This window comes from Cyprinus carpio, chromosome B8 (genome assembly GCF_018340385.1).
Source record: "Cyprinus carpio isolate SPL01 chromosome B8, ASM1834038v1, whole genome shotgun sequence".
Lineage (NCBI taxonomy): Eukaryota > Metazoa > Chordata > Actinopteri > Cypriniformes > Cyprinidae > Cyprinus > Cyprinus carpio.
In genome coordinates this window covers 20954135-20974580 of record NC_056604.1, presented here as the reverse complement: position 1 = coordinate 20974580, position 20446 = coordinate 20954135, and the positions used below count along the sequence as shown (strand labels likewise).

The 20446-nt window shown below is 39.4% G+C and overlaps 2 protein-coding genes across 3 annotated transcripts in view; one reads left to right on the top strand and one right to left on the bottom strand.

Annotated features, from left to right (window-relative positions):
- The window catches only part of LOC109053914 (disintegrin and metalloproteinase domain-containing protein 9), a 1168157-nt gene that overhangs the window by 980554 nt on the left and 167157 nt on the right, over positions 1-20446 (top strand). The gene's annotated exons all lie outside the window — the stretch shown is intronic.
- taf2 (TAF2 RNA polymerase II, TATA box binding protein (TBP)-associated factor) overlaps positions 17095-20446 on the bottom strand; it is a 114643-nt gene continuing 111291 nt past the window's right edge. The window contains 3 exon segments of the mRNA XM_042730124.1: positions 17095-19148; positions 19300-19402; positions 19860-20018. Coding sequence (XP_042586058.1) covers positions 18880-19148; positions 19300-19402; positions 19860-20018 — 531 coding nt within the window. The 3' untranslated portion in view covers positions 17095-18879.

Sequence of the window (20446 nt, the reverse complement as noted above, 5' to 3'; positions counted from 1 at the left end):
TATCTTTAATTTAATTACATCTCAGTCTAGTATATGAAATACTGCTGTTTTGTTTTGCATTTGTTTTGTGAAGTTGCCACTTACCTTTTGTGCTACATTGTTTCAGATTCCTCTCTCAAATCCTACTAAAGAGCAAAGAAACGGAAAACTTGCAAAGCTACAAAAGAAAGAGAACCAGAGGATAGGACAGATAGATATCTGTAAATACAATATGAGGCAAGAGAGAAAGATTTTTGAAAATGCCGTACAATGAGGCATCCACCGAGATGGATGAAGATAATGGAAATGCGAAATGACGGAAGGTGAGTGAAGATGATGGATATGGACAAGAGGACAGAGAGCGAAGTCATGATGCCGAAATGTACATGAGCACAGGAGAGGAACCGATGATGGACAAGTGGAAATGAGGAAGGTGAGGAAGATGCATGCGAGATGGACAAGAGGTAAAACACAGAAGGTGCATGGCAAGTGGAAATGAGCGCAAGAAGAAGAGGGAAATTGAGCAAGAGGACAGCAGAGTAATAGCTGCGCGAAAGATGCAAGAGATGCGAAGTGAAACAAGAGGCAGCAGAGCGAAAAGGATGCGAAGTAGACAAGGACAGACGATCAGGAAAAGAGAGGAGCCAAGCGAAATGATAATTCAAACAAAAGGAAGACGTGGTTGATATATGCTCACAAATGGTGTTAATTTATGTTGACTGTGATAAGCCACCTGTACTTAAATGCGTCAACAATGTTAGTGATATTTGTGCTTGTGTTTTATATTTTCTTGTCTAGCTAGTTAATTTGATCAGACTTGTCTTTTTACACAGAAACAACATGAAGATGATCTGTTACCCTGGTCGCTCCTCTCCACAAAGGTGACAGAGTCTGCCCTATTACTCATGTCGTATGTTACTGCGCCACAATTTGACAGGAAGTAGCCTTCAGGATCTCCATTACTATGCTTCAATGAACATTTTCCCTGCAAGACCCTTTGGTGCCAGCAACCTTCCATCTTTTCCATAACGCATATGCGAACAATTTGCGCCAGTATGTGCCACATTTTTATTGTATCAACTGTGAAAGCTACTTGCGGAGCTACTGGAGCACAGCACCACAAACACGGTTCTTCTTGCTTAAAGCTAAATTTGAACGCAGAGAAAAACCTAAGCGGCTGGATCTTACGTTCTAGATCTACTTAGTCTATCAGCCCAAAATAACACGACATTTTGGAAAAAACCAGAGAATTTGGCTTTTGAATAAAAAGGAATCAATTCCAGGCCATTGTTTTGTCCGCATATTTTCATGTAGTGGGGAAGAATATACAAAAGAATCAAGCCAGATCGCAGGTGGACAAATGGGGCTGGCTGGACATATCAATCTTGTGGAATTGTGATGGAACGGCCTGTTTTTACTAAAGTATATAATGTTAAATCATGGCCCCCCATCGCAGTGTCAAATCCACTTTGATCTGTCACCACAGTGATCGTAAAGGAACATATGCGTACCATGCTTATGGGGTTGGTTCACAGCAAGCCACTACTTCTTATCGATCACATTTTTAACTGCTTCTTGTGTCACAGCTCAAGGAACTACAACCAGATTGGAATCACAATGGACGCGGACTCTGACAAAGACCGCCCTAGAGCCAATACAAGACAAGGTTTTCCTTCTCCTTCATTCACTCCTCTGCCTGCTTCTGACTTCAATTGCCCCGGCCTCGCCTCCTGAAAACCACGAAGCAGTTTCAATGGGAATATGGTGTGGTGACTTTATTGCCTCCACTACGGTGGTGGTCCCATCATATATTTGGTGAATACACCTGAAACCACCTTTGAGGACCAGAGACAGATCATTATTTTCGGCATTGCTATGCTGGCAACACCTGCTCAACCAGTAGTAATGGGGGGTAGAAGGCCCCATCACCTTGATGGAACTTGAAAGCTTAACATTGATCACAGGTTCGTTCCAGAGTACCAGAACAGTGTTCTGCCTTGGTGTAAACTAAACCAGATATTCTCTGTGGCTGGACGTTAAAACACCCTAAGGAAGGATTGGTACCTGGGTCAAAGACCAATGACCAAGACCAGGGCTAGGCCATTTAACCCAACCTTTGGAATGTCACAAGGGCCCCACGATCAGTTGTGTGGTGAAAAGACCCCGAAAATTCTGGGGCAAGCATCTGAATGGAGGTCTTTTTTGTTGTTTTATGCCTTTGCCTTGTTTGAGTGGTATTTATCCTTGAAAAAGACAATGCTGGAATCTATCACCTCTTTTTTTATTGTTTTATTCAAATGCACCACATTGTCTCATTGAGCCCGCAACGCGAAAACACCATGTGGATATGGCAGAACGAGCTCTTCGAAGTTTTGTGTCGTAACTTTGAGAAACTTTATGGTGCTAAAAATGTTTCTTCAATGTGCATTTATTAATGCACTTAGCAACAAGTGTCGCGTAAACTGGGGGCCTGCTGTGGGCAACATCCACATTTCCATTCGAATCTTTAATGGAACATTGCTGAAGTTTTCAACGGAACAACGCATGTGCTAGATCAAGTAGTTAAGAGATTCCTTAGGTGGAAGGGCTCTCTCAGCAAAAAGCAGGGACTACAATGGCAAATGCTAATGAAAAACATACCAATTTTTTTTTTGACAAACTCCAAAATAGATCTGCCTCAGACAGAAGTCAAATAATTTTCAAGATAATGTCAGAGGTTTTGGTTGCCCGAAGAAAGGTACCACATCTGTGCTGCAGAGGATGGCTATTGAAGAATTTACTGGTGACACCGTTAATTCCGGCTTTATTTTATGACCGCTTCACTTGTAGCGGAGTTCTTTATCATTTCCTGCAAGAGCACAACTCTTAAAAAGAGAAACAATTCAGTTGTCCAGTTAAATGACGGAACATTCTGTGAAATTCTGACACTGGGGGATTTTACGTGTGAGGACGGGGCATCTACTGCATCCACGCCTCACGACAGAGTCCACTAATATGCTTGCAGTGCAGCTCCATGACCTCCATCTGAAAGTAGACAAACTTCAGTCTGTGGTTACTATGCTGACGCAGCCAAAGTCTCATTATACCAGTTCCATTTCATCTCCAGAACATCACTTCGCCTATCGTCGTCGATCACCCTCACTAGACAGAGCTAAAGACAATCATTATTTGTCATCTTCTCGCTATCAACATTTCACTCCATCTGATGAGCCCTACTTCAGAGGTAGATCTCCTGTACATTCCAGTAACAGCCATCGCAGTCCACAAGGAAGCCCCAGGCCAAGTTATCATCAGCAGCAAGGCTATGAAAAACCCTTAGTCTACGGCTTTAGCCCTCAGCGGGGCTTTGCTGCATACGATGACTCAGTGACTGCTCAACCCAACTATAGGCGTCAATCAAACGACGACAGCAGTCCAGGCAGGAACCGAGATTGACGGAGGGGTGAGCAGTATTACAGACATCGCTCTCCAAGTCCACAACGACCACATTCACGCCATGTACGCTTCACCAAACAGCAGCGGTCGGGAAACGAATGGTAGCTGGAGATGAGGGCCAATCTTCAGTTCAACTGTCAGCGGCCCATAGCGACAACAACGTGACATCTTCGGACTCTGCAATCTGGACACCATACATAAAAGGACTCGTTGAGGACCAAGAAGTCAGTGTTTTCCTTGACACTGGTGCTGGTTTGTCGCTCATTAGTGAGGCCTTACGTCAACGCATCCCTGCACTGAAACATCGCCCCTTACTGAAAAGTTTCCAGGTGGCACACACATTGACAGGACAACAATTAGACATTTTAGGCTCATTACCTGTCACATTACGTCTTGGGTCACACACATTCAGTATGAACATGTATGTTGTGAGAGACTCTAGACAGGATGCCCTTCTTGGGTGGGACTTTTTCAAAACACATGGTGCCTCAATTGACACAGCCTCTGGTACTTTTATGTTCAATAATGAGAAAATTTCCCTTCTCAGTTTCTCACATGCATTGCCTTTTTGCTGTAATGTGTTCTTGCTCTCACGGGTCTCAGTCCCCCCTTGACAGAGATTGTTGTTCCTGCTTCAGTAGCATGTAACTCAGAAACAAAAAGTCAGCTTCATGGTTTTCAGGGTATTCTAGAACCGAATGTGACATTTGACAAAGACTTGGCTGATGCTCGTAGCTTCTCTAATGTTGAAAATGGGCTCACTGTAGTTCATCTACTTAATCCTACACACCAGGATATTGAGCTGCCCAAACAGACCCATTTAGGTCAATTCTACACTGTGCGTAATGTGCCTTCTGATTTCTATTGGCCTATGGATAGTCTTTTGGCTCAGGTGAGCCTGCCGAGCCTTTCATGCCAAATACCTGTTCAAATTGGTACTGACACTCTTACTCCCAGTGAGGTAGAAGTAGTTAACTCCCTCCTACAAGAGAACTGTGATGTCTTTAGCACTACCTCTACAGATCTAGGTAGAACTGATTTGATTAAGCATAGCATACAGACATCCTCAACGTCCCCTGTGCGTCAGAGAGCATACCGTACATCTCCTGTCCTACGAAAGGAAATCGACAACCAAGTACAGAAACTTCTTGATGCTGACTTAATTGAGCCTAGTCATAGCCCATGGGCTTCCCCAGTGATACTTGTCCGTAAGAAGGATGGCTCTTACAGATTTTGTATAGATTATAGACGATTGAACTCAATTACCATCAAAGATGCACACCCACTTCCACGTGTGGATGACAGTTTAGATGCCCTTTCTGGAGCCACCTTGTTTAGCACTCTAGATTTGTCCAGTGGCTACTGGCAAATTCAAATGGATGATGCTAGTAAAGAGAAAACTGCCTTTACTACAGGTGATTCCCTCTATCAATTTAACCCTCTGAAGTCGATTAACGCGTATACGCGTTTTGGGGTATTTTCTCCTGATAACCCCGAAAAGAACTTAAATTACACTTTCAGTTTTGATCGTACAGATAAGAGCAATACATCAATCGAATCTGTAAAGGGTCTACTTTTTTTTGTTGTATACAGACATAATAACAACAAAACTTTGTGCACTTATAAAATAAAGATAACAAACAAGGAGTGCTATCTGCAGCCTTTGTCTGCGCTGATCTTCATTTACAAATGCGTCATTAAAATGAACTGTAACTCAGTGAATACTCAACACAAAGTAACATGAGAGAGATATCTATTGAAAGCCTGACATGTCTACTTTTAAACTAAACAAGTGCTGCCGAAAACAAATATTCTGTGATAAAGTAATCCATATGAAAACAACGCGATGTCCGTTTTTCACGTCTCCCTTCATTATCTTCTAATGCGACCACACCCCCGCGCAGAGCGCGCTATTGAGATTCAAATGTTTCACTGAAGCGCGCGGCTTTTGAATACGCCCAAACAACAGAAGACAACGCAGCGAGATTGTTCTTCAAGTTTTTTTTTATTTTACTGTTTGCTTCGCGGATGAGAGGAATAAGACATAATTCACCCCAAAAAAGATGTGATGTGTGTTGAGGATTTGAGATTTGGATTTCCTCAGAAAAAAAGAATGAAGCACTTTATTCAGCAGATCATAAACATGAGTAAGTCTCTTTTTATTTATTTATATACTTGTACTACTTTTCACATAACGTGTAAACATTTTACTAGTTAGACTTTTTCCAAAGACTTTTTCCAAACTATAATTCCTGACTAAATGTATAATCAAGTGAAATATTATGAAGTTTCAATAACAATATACACTACTATACCATTCAAAAGCTTGATGTAAATAATATAAATGTAACAATAAATGTAACTGTAACAAATGTAACAATCATTGCTGTTCTTTCAATTTATCCCCCTTAAAAAACCTGAAAAAAAATATTCTCAGCTCTTTTCAACATTAATAATAATAATAATAATAATGATGATGATGATGCTAATAACAATAAATGTTTTTTTTTTAATAAGATTGTTAAAAGGATTTCTGAAGGATTGTTTGACTGGAGTAATGATGCAAAAAATTCAGTTTGAAAGTCAGCTTTGATTGATCCTAATAAACTGTTTAACTGCACTCACAAGTGAATATTAAATTATGTTGTGGGATAATTAAATATATTCTAAATAAACTACAAACATAAAATTATATACATTTATTTTGTCCTCACATTCTTTCTTGTAACTCATGCCTCTCAGTGACACAGCTGACTGAATGGCTCATTATGCAGCTCATTATGCAGGTCTTTGTCTTTGTTTTATTGCCTTATTCAAGTGATTTAACATTTTTAGTTTTTCACTAACCACGCATAACATTTTTTTTCTCAAAAACACAATCATGTACATACATGCTACTCACATGTTATTATAGCCTAGTTTGTGCTGATTACAGTGAGATTAGACTTCAGCCACTTAGATATTTATAAGAAACTGAAAAAAGCACAAATGTCAGGGCATGACAAAACTTCTCCAGGCCCCAAAAATACCCTTAGACTCCAGAGGGTTAAGGTTATGCCAATGGGTCTTACTAATGCCCCCCCAACATTTCAGCGATTGATGGAGCTTGTTCTTCGTGGCCTCCACTGGTCCAAGACTTTAGTATATCTTGATGACATAATAGTCTTCAGTAAGACCTTTAAAGACCACATTCATGATCTCTCTGAAGTGTTTGGTAGATTACGGCAAGCTGGCCTCAAACTCCATCCTCAAAAGTGTCAGTTTTTCAAGCAGTCTGTACTCTTTCTAGGACATGTTGTTTCGAAGGATGGCATTAAACAAGACCCTAAAGTGACTGAGAAAGTGTTGAACTGGCCTCGTCCAACTACACCTACAGAGGTTAGAGCTTTCATAGGCCTCTGTTCCTACTATCAGCGTTTTATCAAAGACTTTGCAGAAAAGGCAGCCCCTTTACACAGCCTTACAAAGAAACATGCCAAATTTGCATGGAGTGAACACTGTGAGGACACTTTTCAGTATTTTCGGCTTGCTTTAGCTTCTCCTCCTATTCTCACCTACCCTGATTTAAGCAAGTCTTTTATTCTGTATACAGATGCATCTCACCATGCCATTGGCTCCGTTCTTGCACAACAACAACAGGGTGTTGAAAAGGTCGTAGCCTATGCCAGTCATGTGCTAAGTGCAACAGAGCGCAACTGGTCCACCTTTGACAGGGAATGGTGGGCTATTGTTTGGTCCATTAGACATTTCTCACACTACTTGCAAGGGTGCCCCTTTGTGATTGTTACCAATCATCGCCCCTTGTTAGGTTTAAAGAAAATGCCTATCGATCGAGATCCAACAGGACGTAGGGCACGCTGGGCATTGGAGCTTGATGTGTACAATTGGGTCATAAAACACAGGAATGGTGCAAAGCACACAAATGCAGACTCACTATCTAGACGCCCAAATCAAAGTGATACCACTCTTCAGCCTACTTCTGATCCCTCAATATCAGGCAAGTCAGAATCTCCTTTAGTCACAGCCCCTCTTACCGCTCATGCTGTCATAGACCTTTCTCAGACTTTGGCAGTCGATATTGCACAGTCTCAAAAAGATGATGTCACACTGAGGACAGTGAGTGAGTGGTTGAAAGACGGAAGGAGACCTCCAGCTTGGGCTCTAAAGAAAGGTTCGGCAGAGCTTAAAGTATACTGGCGACAGTTTCATAGACTGCATTTGCAGGATGGGAAAATCTACCGTTTTGCCTGTAACAAACCAAAAGAGTCACCTACTCTTCATGTAGTCATTCCCAGCAAAGCTGTCCCCCAGGTGTTACAGTTTTTACATGGACATTCCACTGTTGGTCACCTTGGTCATAAAAAGATGCTTGCAAGAGCTAGAGAGCATTTCTACTGGCCATACATGACTAGAGACATAGAGAACTACTGCCAACAGTGTGTCCCATGTCAGTCAAGATCTATGCCAGTCCCACATCGTGTAGCTCCCCTGCAGACTGTTCATGCCAGTCATCCTTTTGAAAAGGTGGCAGCTGACATTACTGAGCTTCCTGTGTCACCATCAGGCCATAAATATGTCCTCGTTCTCCAAGACTATTTCACCAAGTATGTGAATTTGTACCCTATGAAAGACCAAAGAGCTGTAACAGTTGCACATTGTATTTTTGAACAGTATGTCACAGAGCATGGTGTTCCTGAATGCCTTCATACAGATCAAGGCCGTCAGTTTGAGGCAGATTTAATCAAGGAATTGTGTTCCAAGTTGGGTGTCACAAAAACCAGGACTTCTCCTTATCATCCTGAGGGAGATGGTTTAATCGAAAGATTCAATCGCACCCTGAAAGATCAGTTGAGTAAATGTCTGTATCAGCAAACAGAGCCATGGGATACCATGTTAAGGGCAATACAGCTGTCTTATAATACTAGTGAACACAGCAGCACTGGATACACCCCTTTCTTCCTTGTGCATGGACGTGAAGCCAGATTGCCAGTTCATGTACTCTTCCCTTGTCCTACTGAACCTTCCAGTGCCTCTGTCGGCACCCCAGCAGAGTATGCTGCGTCTGTCTACAGGAAATTGCAGTTTTCTTTCAAGTTCCGTCAGGAGAATCAGGAACACGCTCATGAGCAGCAAAAAGCTCAATATGACAAAAAGGTCAAATACATCTCATACAATGTGGGAGACTTGGTTTGGTTGAATGATCCTGCTCATTCCCGGTGTAAACTGGCCCCACGTTGGAAAGGACCCTACATTGTAACACAAACTGTTCAGCCTAATGATGGTTATTCTGTACTGTATGCCATTCAGCCAAAAGGTTTTCCTGGAAAGACTCCGCAAGTGGTACATTATAACCGTCTTAAACCTTACCTGTCTTCCACCTATCAGCTTGGACAAACAGTCTCGGATTTATCATTTCCCATTGCACAGCCTGTTGAAAGAGAAGTACCCACTAGTACTTCTAATTCCTCTACACCTGCTATCCAGGAGAACTTGCCTTCTGTTGTCTTTACTGGTGAGGTCCCCAGTCAGAGCCCAGCTAGGTCTTTGCTTTCGGGACAGTCCCCCGTGAATTTTACTCAAAACACTGGACAGTTTACTGTCACACAGCCTGATGACATGGACACTGTATCCTCAAAAGTGAACCATCCTACAATGGCTCCGCATGGTGTGCTTGACCCTATACCGTTAGGTCGCAGGCCTGTCAAATTGCCCACAAGGTTTAAAGATTATGTTGTGAAATAAGAGAGAAGAAAAAATAAAATAAAAACAATAATAACTTATCAGTTCTTTGTTTTAGAACCTTTGCTGCAGTCCAAATAAACACCCTGTATTATGTTTATTGAAAATTTAGCACCAATAATCTGCACATTGTTTTGTCTGGTTTAAGGACATTGTTACTTTCTGTATGTTGAAAACGTGGACGTTTCTTTTTCCACAGGGTAACTAATGTGAAGTTGTTTGTTTAATAATCATTGTATTCTGTTTCTGCATGTTTTTGCCAAGGACTTTTATTTTGGTCTGGCGTCCTCTGAGAAGGAGGATCTTGTAATGTAGGGGAGTGAAAAAAAAAAGAAAAAGAGAGTAGAGTGTGGCGGGCTCGTAGACGAGTGTTGCTCTCCTCCCCAGTTCAAGGACTTCGCTCAATAAAGTTATTAGCCGTCGATATTTTCAAGTCCATCGTCTTTATTCACATCAACCCACGAGCAGCTAAACCCCACGCCTTAAAGTAGTAACTAGTTGTAGTAACTCGGTACAACATTCTTGGCCATGTTATATAACCCCTAGAGGCGTGATTCACTCCATGTACAATAAAACAGATTTTTTTTCTAGATTAAAATATACTGCGATAGAATCCTTATGTCACTGAACACCATTTTTTAAAGGGGTCATATGACGTTGCTTAAAAGAACATTATTTTGTGTATTTGGTGTAATGAAATGTGTTTATGCTGTTTAAGGTTCAAAAAACACATTATTTCCCACATACTGTACATTGTTTCTCCTCTATGTCCTGCCTTTCTGAAACATGTTTTTTACAAAGCTCATCGGTCTGAAAAGCGAGAAGTGGCCGAATGCCTCAAGCGTGTGATGAAAATGTTACGCCCCTTACCATACTGTGATGCATGTCCCGGTCAGAATACCGGCGTGACAAGACAAAAACCATTACAAATGAGCCACTTGTTGCATCCAGTGGGGACATAATTATGGATTATAATCACTTATACTGTGTTTTTACGCATTGTGCTGCATCACGGCACGTTTACATAAAACCATTTCTGCATTTGTGATCGGAGAAACAACAAACAACAAGTGATACTCTACACTGTCTACACTCACGTTTGAATCAGTGTAAACGTACTTACAGACTGTGAGTCAGAACAGCCGCCATTGTAGTCTACTCTTCCAGGATCAGGAAACAGTCCCCCATAAAATATGCTGCACAAAACTGGATATTTGGGTCGAACTGTTCTGTGTCTTGTAAATACAACTTAACCTCTGATTTCTAGTTATGTCCTCTTTTGGAAGGCCAAACAAAGTATTTTTGCTTTCACAATGAAACAGCGTCTCCACGACATGGCGCCGGCGGCAACAGCGAGAATCAAAGGTTACACCTTCTTTTGTTGCATGAACATTTGGCGTTATGCAAATCTTTCCACATCGTGATGTAGACATTTTGGGGGCGTGTTTAAACGAGGCTTTTTAGGAGGGCGTGGACGAGTCTTAACTTTTATAAAGAATATCTCTTTGGGTATGAGACTTTAGTCTTTGCAACTTCACAGATCTTCTTTATGCACCAAGAGCTTGTAACACTCCTAAGAGAAAGCAAAACTTGAAATTGCATCGTATGACCCCTTTAAAATGTATTTTCTTATATGTACGTTTTTAATTAGCTTACTGAATGCACATTTAGTATTAAACCCATACAAGTTGTAAATTCTGCCCCGCAACCACAGTAGTCATATTTGTTATACGGCTTACATTTTTAATTGTGTAGTAATTTATACATTGTGCACACATATTCTAGTATAAACACATTCTGGTATAAAGAAGTATAAACCCACATCCTGAGAAAGACTCATCTGATGATCCTGCCTTGCTGGACAGTCTGACCACATAAGCCTCATACACAGAGCATTGCAAGAGAAGATATACAGGTGTATGTCAATAATTTAGAATGTCATGGAAAAGTTCATTTATTTCAGTAATTCAACTCAAATTGTGAAACTTGTGTATTAAATAAATTCAATGCACACACTGAAGTAGTTTAAGTCTGAAGTAGTTTAAGTCTTTGGTTCTTTTAATTGTGATGATTTTGGCTCACATTTAACAAAAACCCACCAATCTCAACAAATTAGAATACTTCATAAGACCAATAATAAAGATTATTTAAAAAAATCATTATTAGTGAAATGTTGGCCTTCTGGAAAGTATGTTCATTTACTGTACATGTACTCAATACTTGGTAGGGGCTCCTTTTGCTTTAATTACTGCCTCAATTCGGCGTGGCACGGAGGTGATCAGTTTCTGGCACTGCTGAAGTTGTATGGAAGCCTAGGTTTCTTTGACAGTGGCCTTAGGCTCATCTGCATTTTTGGTCTCGTTTCTCATTTTCCTCTTCACAATACCCCATAGATTCTCTATGGGGTTCAGGTCTGGTGAGTTTGCTGACCAGTCAAGCACACCAAAACCATGGTCATTTAACCAACTTTTGGTGCTTTTGGCCATGTGGGTAGGGATAAAATCCTGCTGGAAAATGAAATCAGCATCTTCCAAAAGCTGGTTAGCAGAAGGAAGCATGAAGTGCTCCAAAATTTCTTGGTAAACGGGTGCTGTGACTTTGGTTTTCAAAAAACACAATGGACCGACACCAGCAGATGACATTGCACCCCAAATCATCACAGACTATGGAAACTTAACACTGGACTTAAAGCAACTTGGGCTATGAGCTTCTCCACCCTTCCTCCAGAATCTAGGACCTTGGTTTCCAAATGTAATACAAAACTTGCTCTCATCTGAAAGACCACTGGGCAACAGTCCAGTTCTTCTTCTCCTTAGCCCAGGTAAGATGCCTCTGACGTTGTCTGTGGTTCAGGAGTGGCATAACAAGAGGAATATGACAACTGTAGCCAAATTCCTTGACACGTCTGTGTGTGGTGGCTCTTGATGCCTTGACCCTCAGTCCATTCTTTATGAAGTTCACTCAAATTCTTGAATCGATTTTGCTTGACAATCCTCCTAAGGCTGCGGTTCTCTCGGTTGGTTGTGCATCTTTTTCTTCCACACTTTTTCCTTCCGCTCAACTTTCTGTTAACATGCTTGAGTACAGCACTCTGTGAACAGCCAGCTTCTCTGGCAATGAATGTTTGTTGCATACCCTCCTTGTGAAGGGTGCCAATGATTGTCTTTTGGACAACTGTCAGATCAGCAGTCTTCCCCATTATTGTGTAGCCTAGTGAACCAAACTGAGAGACCATTTTGAAAGCTTAGGAAACTTTTGCAGGTGTTTTGAGTTGATTAGTTGATTGGCATGTCACCATATTCTAATTTGTTGAGATTGAGTTGTGAATTTGTGGGTTTTTGTTAAATGTGAGCCAAAATCATCACAATTAAAAGAACCAAAGACTTAAACCACTCCAGTCTGTGTGCACTGAATTTATTTAATACACAAGTTTCACAATTTGAGTTGAATTACTGAAATAAATGAACTTCTAATTTATTGAGATGCACCTGTAATACGCAGAAAACCTGCATACTGTACGTACACATATCACAGAATACATTGGTAAAAAAACGTCCAAACCAATTTAAGAGCAACAATTTAATTGAGGTTCAACAAATAAAAAACAGATGCAATACGGATAAACAAATGATAAAGCTTGGCTTATTGAATATCAGGTCCCTTTCTACGAAAGCACTTTTTGTAAATAATATGATCACTGATCATAATCTAGATGCACTCTGTTTGACAGAAACCTGGCTAAAACCTGATGATTACATTATTTTAAATGAGTCTACACCCCAAGATTACAGCTATAAACATGAGCCACGTCCAAAAGGTAAAGGGGGAGGTGTTGCTTCAATTTATAACAATGTTTTCAGGATTTCTCAGAGGGCAGGCTTCAAGTATAACTCGTTTGAAGTATTGGTGCTTAATATAACATTATCCAGAGAAACAAATGTTAATGATAAATCCCCTGTGATGTTTGTACTGGCTACTGTATACAGGCCACCAGGGCACCATACAGACTTTATTAAAGAGTTTGCTGATTTTACATCCAAGTTAGTGCTGGCTGCAGATAAAGTTTTAATTGTTGGTGATTTTAATATCCATGTTGATAATGAAAAAGATGCATTGGGATCAGCATTTATAGACATTCTGAACTCTATTGGGGTTAGACAACACGTCTCAGGACCTACCCATTGTCGAAATCATACTCTAGATTTAATACTGTCACATGGAATTAATGTTGATGGTGTTGAAATTATGCAGCCAAGCGATGATATCTCAGATCATTATTTAGTTTTGTGCAAACTTCATATAGCTAAAACTGTAAATTCCACTTCTTGTTACAAGCATGGTAGAACCATCACTTCTACCACAAAAGACTGCTTTGTAAGTAATCTTCCTGATGTATCCCAATTCCTTAGCATATCCAAAACCTCAGAACAACTTAATGATGTAACAGAAACTATGGACTCTCTCTTTTCTAGCATTTTAAATACAGTTCCTCCTTTACGCTTAAGGAAGGTTAAGGAAAACAGTCTGACACCGTGGTGTAATGAGCACACTCGCACCCTAAAGAGAGCAGCCCGGAAAATGGAGCGCAGCTGGAGGAAAACAAAACTAGAAGTATTTCGTATTGCTTGGAGGGAAAATAACCTATCTTACAGAAAAGCATTAAAAACTGCTAAATCTGATTACTTTTCGTTTCTTTTAGAAGAAAACAAACATAACCCCAGGTATTTATTCAATACAGTGGCTAAATTAACGAAAAATAAAGCATCAACAAGTGTTGACATTTCTCAACATCACAGCAGTAATGACTTTATGAACTACTTTACTTCTAAAGTCGATACTATTAGAGCTAAAATTGTAACCATGCAGCCATCAGCTACAGTATCACATCAGACAGTGCACTATATACTCCCCTGAGGAACAGTTCCACTCATTCTCTACTATAGGAGAGGAAGAATTGTATAAACTTGTTAAATCATCTAAACCAACAACATGTATGCTAGACCCTATTCCATCTAAGCTCCTAAAAGAGGTGCTTTCAGAAGTCATAGATCCTCTTCTGACTATTATTAATTCCTCATTGTTATTAGGGTATGTCCCAAAATCCTTCAAACTGGCTGTTATTAAGCCTCTCATCAAAAAACCACAACTTGACCCCAAAGAACTAGTTAATTATAGACCGATCTCGAATCTCCCTTTTCTTTCAAAGATACTAGAAAAGGTAGTATCCTCACAATTATATTCCTTCTTAGAGAAAAATGGCATCTGTGAGGATTTCCAGTCAGGATTTAGGCCGTATCATAGTACTGAGACTGCTCTTCTTAGAGTTACAAATGACCTGCTCTTATCATCTGATCGTGTTTGTATCTCTCTATTAGTGCTATTGGATCTTAGTGCTGCGTTCGACACTATTGACCACACTATTCTTTTGCATAGACTAGAACACTTTGTTGGCATTAATGGAAGTGCATTAGCATGGTTTAAATCATACTTATATGACCGCCATCAATTCGTAGCAGTGAATGAAGAGGTATCATATCGTTCACAAGTGCAGTATGGAGTACCGCAAGGCTCAGTACTAGGGCCATTACTCTTCACGCTTTACATGTTACCCTTGGGAGATATCATCAGGAAACACGGTGTTAGCTTTCACTGTTATGCTGATGATACTCAGCTCTATATTTCATCGCGGCCTGGCGAAACATACCAATTTGAAAAACTAACGGAATGCATAGTCGATATAAAAAAACTGGATGACGAGTAATTTCTTACTGCTAAATTCTGAAAAAACAGAGGTGTTAATTATAGGGCCTAAAAGCTCTGCATGTAATGAACTAGAACGCTGTCTAAGCCTTGATGGCTGCTCTGTCAATTCTTCGTCATCAGTTAGGAACCTAGGTGCTATTTGATAGCAACCTTTCCTTAGAAAGCCATGTTTCTAGCATTTGTAAAACTGCATTTTTCCATCTCAAAAATATATCTAAATTACGGCCGATGCTCTCAATGTCAAATGCAGAAATGTTAATCCATGCGTTTATGACCTCAAGGTTAGACTATTGTAATGCTCTATTGGGTGGTTGTTCTGCACGCTTAGTAAACAAACTCCAGTTAGTCCAAAATGCAGCAGCTAGAGTTCTTACTAGATCCAGGAAGTATGATCATATTAGCCCGGTCCTGTCAACACTGCACTGGCTCCCTATCAAACATCGTATAGATTTTAAAATCTTGCTTATTACTTATAAAGCCCTGAATGGTTTAGCACCTCAGTATTTGAACAAGCTCTTGTTACATTATAGTCCTCCACATCCGCTCCGTTCTCAAAACTCTTGCAATTTGATAATACCTAGAATATCAAAGTCAACTGCGGGCGGCAGATCCTTCTCCTATTTAGCGCCCAAACTCTGGAATAACCTACCTAACATTGTTCGGGAGGCAGTCACACTCTTGCAGTTTAAATCTAGATTAAAGACCCATCTCTTTAACCTGACTTACACATAACATACTAATACACTTCTAATATACAAATCTGTTAAAGGATTTTTAGGCTGCATTAATTAGGTAAACCGGAACCGGGAACACTTCCCATAACACCCGATGTACTTGCTACATCGTTAGAAGAATGGCATCTACGCTCATATTAGTCTGTTTCTCTCTTATTCCGAGGTCACCGTGGCCACCAGATCCAGTCTGTATCCAAGTCAGATGGTCACTGCAGTCACCCGGATCCAGTATGTATCCAGCCCAGATGGTGGATTAGCACCTAGAAAGGACCTCTACAGCCCCGAAAGACAGCGGAGACCAGGACTAGAGCCCCAGAGACAGATCCCCTGTAAAGACCTTGCCTCAGACAACCACCGTGACAAGACCACAGGAAACAGATGATTCTTCTGTACAACCTGACTTTGCTGCAGCCTGGAATTGAACTGCTGGTTTCGTCTGGTCAGAGGAGAACTGGCCCCCCAACTGAGCCTGGTTTCTCCCAAGGTTTTTTTTCTCTCCATTCTCTCACTGATGGAGTTTTGGTTCCTTGCCGCTGTCGCCTCTGGCTTGCTTAGTTGGGGACACTTCATTTACAGCGATATCGTTGACTTGATTGCAAATTATTGCACAGATACCATTTAAACTGAACTGAGCTGCATGATGACATCACTGTATTCAATCATGAACTGCCTTTAATTGTCATTTTGTATTATGACACACTGTTTTCCTAATTAATGTTGTTCAGTTGCTTTGACGCAATCTTTTTTGTTTAAAGCGCTATATAAATAAAGATGACTTGACTTGATTGGTAAAGATAAAGCAAATGTGCCTCATTCAACTTTTGACTGAAAATAAATAAATAAATGTAAAATGCGCATCAGTTCATAGATTTCAACATAGGACGACAGAGAAAAAGCAGCGTGCTTATTAGACTTAACTTTTATGACTGCGACCAAGAGGAAATATTTTCAAACTCCACAGCAGTGAAAATATTTCAGCTGCCAAAAAAACTACCTTGTAAAAGTTTTCATGAACCATATTCTACTAACATTACTAACTGAACAAATAAGAAAAATAATGTTTAAGGGTCAAGGCATATTAATTACATCTATAAAATAATTATAAAAAGTCAATAAAAAGTCGACTGAATAAACCTTCTTACAAATAGAATATGTAAGCATTACATGAACACCAAGTACGATCTTGCAGTACCCATTTCAGTTGCAGCATTGTTGATGTGTGTCTGGTCCCCGACTCACTGACACACAAAGTGAGTATTCAAACTATGGCACTACATTCCCTTTTACTTTACTCTCAACACCCCCACACAAGGTAACATGAACTACGTCACATTGGCAAATGAAATTCACTGAGAGACCATACCCTTTATTAACAGTTCCCTAAACACTTAAAATATCAGGCAACATTTTACTTGCAAACAAACAAACAAACAAAAAATATATAATGAATGTTTAATAGTAAGATTTCTTTATTGGATTTCAGACAGTAGCAGTACCAGTTGTCTGTTTGCATTTGTATTTAGTAACATGTTTTTGTTGGGGCCAAAATTGGTAAAACCTTCAACTGTATGCCTGCTGTGTTGCAGTTAGGTCAGAAAAGATTTTAAACATTTGAAATGGAAAATAATAGTTAATAATAGTAGTAAAACTATGTCATAGTGGCGTCTAGGACTCCAAACAATCAAAGTAGATCACAACAGAACAGATGGAAGTCAATACAAATACAAATACAAATGCAAATGCAAGGTATAAAGTGTACATCTGGGTTATCCATACTACTTATGAAACTCCACAAAGAACCAAAAAGTGGTAACTGATTTTTGTACAGAGACCACTAATACACAAAACTTAATCACAATGAAAGGGAAGAAATAACATTTTGGCTATCTAGGAAAATAGGTCAGTATTTTATTTTGGCTTTTGTTCTTAAAGGAATAGTACACCTAAAAAGGGAATTGTAACTCACCCTCAAGTCTGCAGAAGTTTCTATCTTCTGTTGAACACAAAAGAGAAGATTTTGAAGGACGTGGGTAACCAAACCGGACCTCCCATTGACTTCTGTATTGGTATTTTTTTTTTCTTTTTTCTCAATACTATGGAAATCAGTGGGGACCCACAACTGTTTGGTTATGCATATTTTCTCAAATATCTTTTGTGTTCAACATAAGAAACTGATACAGGTTTGGCAGATTTAAATGCAAGTAAATGACAACAGAATATACATTTTTCAATGAACTATCACTTTAATAACAGGGTATTCATAATGTGCTTGGCAAACGCCAATTTCTATAAGCTCACAGCAAACAACACTACGTCCATTTGATCATCTATATTAGTTTTCTGGTATTCACTAGACAGATTGCCCCACACCACAAGCAAACATATGTGCAAGCATGTTAATCTGAGAAATAATGAACAATAACATTTTTTAACCTATTCATCTAACTTTAGTTCTAGTTTGGAAACTGAAGCTCAAACTCGAACATACACTAGGAACAAAGTTTTTTTTGTGGTAACAAAAACAAAATGATAAAAAAAAAAACAATTTCTTTATGGATTTATGCAAACAAAACATTAAAAAATAAATCCCTAGTAAAATTTCTACAATGAAGACAACAAACACAAAAGTAGGTAAAAAATGATTTATGGCTCAAATTAGTATATTTTCAAAAGAACAGTAATGTTCCATTAAAAAAAAAAAAAAAAAAAAGTACTAGATTCTCTACTATATATTCAACTGACCCTTCACAATTAAAAGTAGCAAACGAAGCACCTATTTAAAAGATTTCTCAAGCCAAGTTGCCCATGGAGCCCACAGTGTGAAATGTTCCCTCATTAAAGTACTTACAGAATGTTTAAATTTATCTTGAGATTCAGTGGCAGGAAGCAACCCCAGTGGTCCAGGATGATGAGAGGATGTGAATGTGTGTGTTTGCTGTTAAGAGGCCACAAACCAAGCAGCTTTATGTGTGGTCAGATGATATTGCAGAACAATTTTTTTCTTCTTGTGTACTGTACAAATTCTTTAATCAATTATTTAAATTTAAAAATGATTTTCGAATGAACTTTTCATTTAAACACTGACATATTACACATTGGATGCTATCACAATGTCTTTACAGCTCTGAATAATTTGTAAAACAATAAACAGAACAAAAACATCAGAAATGCTTAAAACAATGTGTATCTTAATGTTAGTTCAGATTACTTTCGTTGGCTGCTAACATTATCAGTCAGACAGAGATGGAGAACGAATGGAGCGGCCACTGGCAGGGCTGTTACTAAAGGCGTGAGAGTCTCTGTCTTTATCTTTACTCTCATGCTTGTGTTTGTGTTTGTGTTTATGTTTGTGCTTCTTCTTCTTCTTCTTGTGCTCATGATGATGATGGTGGTGGTGGTGATCTCCGTGTTTAGAGGATGTGCTCTCTTTGCTCAGTGTGGGCATTGGTGTTCCTGGCATGGACAACATTGCTTGCTCCACTGAAGATGGTTCTTTACCTGTAAAAATGAGAGCGAAAAGTTGAAACAATGTGATGTCTATCGAAAGAGATAAGACAGATTCATCCAGCTATATGTTTCTGAATTTTTCTTCTATTTCTTCTATGTGGTTGATAGTGTGTGTAGAAAAAGTGCAGTATTTGTCTCATGCCTGGAGTTGAGGGTCTCTCCAACATGTTCAGGTGGTGGTAGATGAATGCCTGGCTGTCATGAACTGTGTCCATATCAATATCTTCCTCCTCCTGGGTGGGAAACTGACAGAAATCGAAAAATATTACAGTACACTACAACATTATAGGATGAAGTCATATTTTCTCCAATCGGTGGAGATTATATAACTACACAGTGAATTGTAGTCTTTAGAACATTTGGCACTAAATACATTTCAAATTTTTAAGGCTTTCTTTTTTATGGTACCGTAGCATGGATCTAATTATAACCACGCTATTGAACATATTTGTATCTAATAGAACATTTATATCTATTGATGAATTTAAAACATCGCAAAGAATGTGGAAGAGTATGCAATTGTTTTTTTTTGTAAAAGACCTCGGTATTTAATATGCATTCTATATGTTGTATCTTAATTATGAGATTTGTAAGGCAGCTAATACTACTGTAAGACCAGGTCTCTCTCTTGTAAAAGAGATTACTGATCTCAATGGGATTATCTAATAAAAGGTAAAATAAATTTCAAAGCCAGTTGCTCACTTTGCTTTTAACAGATGCTTTAGCACTGGGCTCCTCTTGCATAACTTGTCCGGGTTCAGGGGATGAGCCTAATGGAGTCTCTGCCTTCCTCTTTAAACCCTGTGGGGCCATGGCCACACCACTCAATGCTGGCTCCATGACAACATGCTCCTCCTCCAGCTGAGAATGATTAATGAGAAATAAAGAATTAAAATTGTTTAACAAGCAGATGGCACTTCAGAATTTTTTTTATCACAGTGCTGGCAGGGACAGTACTGTATTCCTCTTTAGCATATCGGTATGAGTTTCTTTTAAACCAGCTAACACCATGAATTAAATTCAGTATATTTGAATTTAACATATATTTGCATTTAACCAACAATGCCCCACACATATGCAGCATTGTGTCTATGGCTGTCCAAAACCATTAGCCTTGCTGCTATTCTGCCCAGTCAGTCAGTGACTGTCTGTGAGACAGCATTTGTCTCAAAATTTTGAAGAAAGTGGTTATGTATTAAATGGCAAATAGCTAACTGGATTCATCCTTGTAGTAGTTCAGAGAATGGCAAATTTGCTTAGTTTGACTATTTATTAACATCACTTTTCAC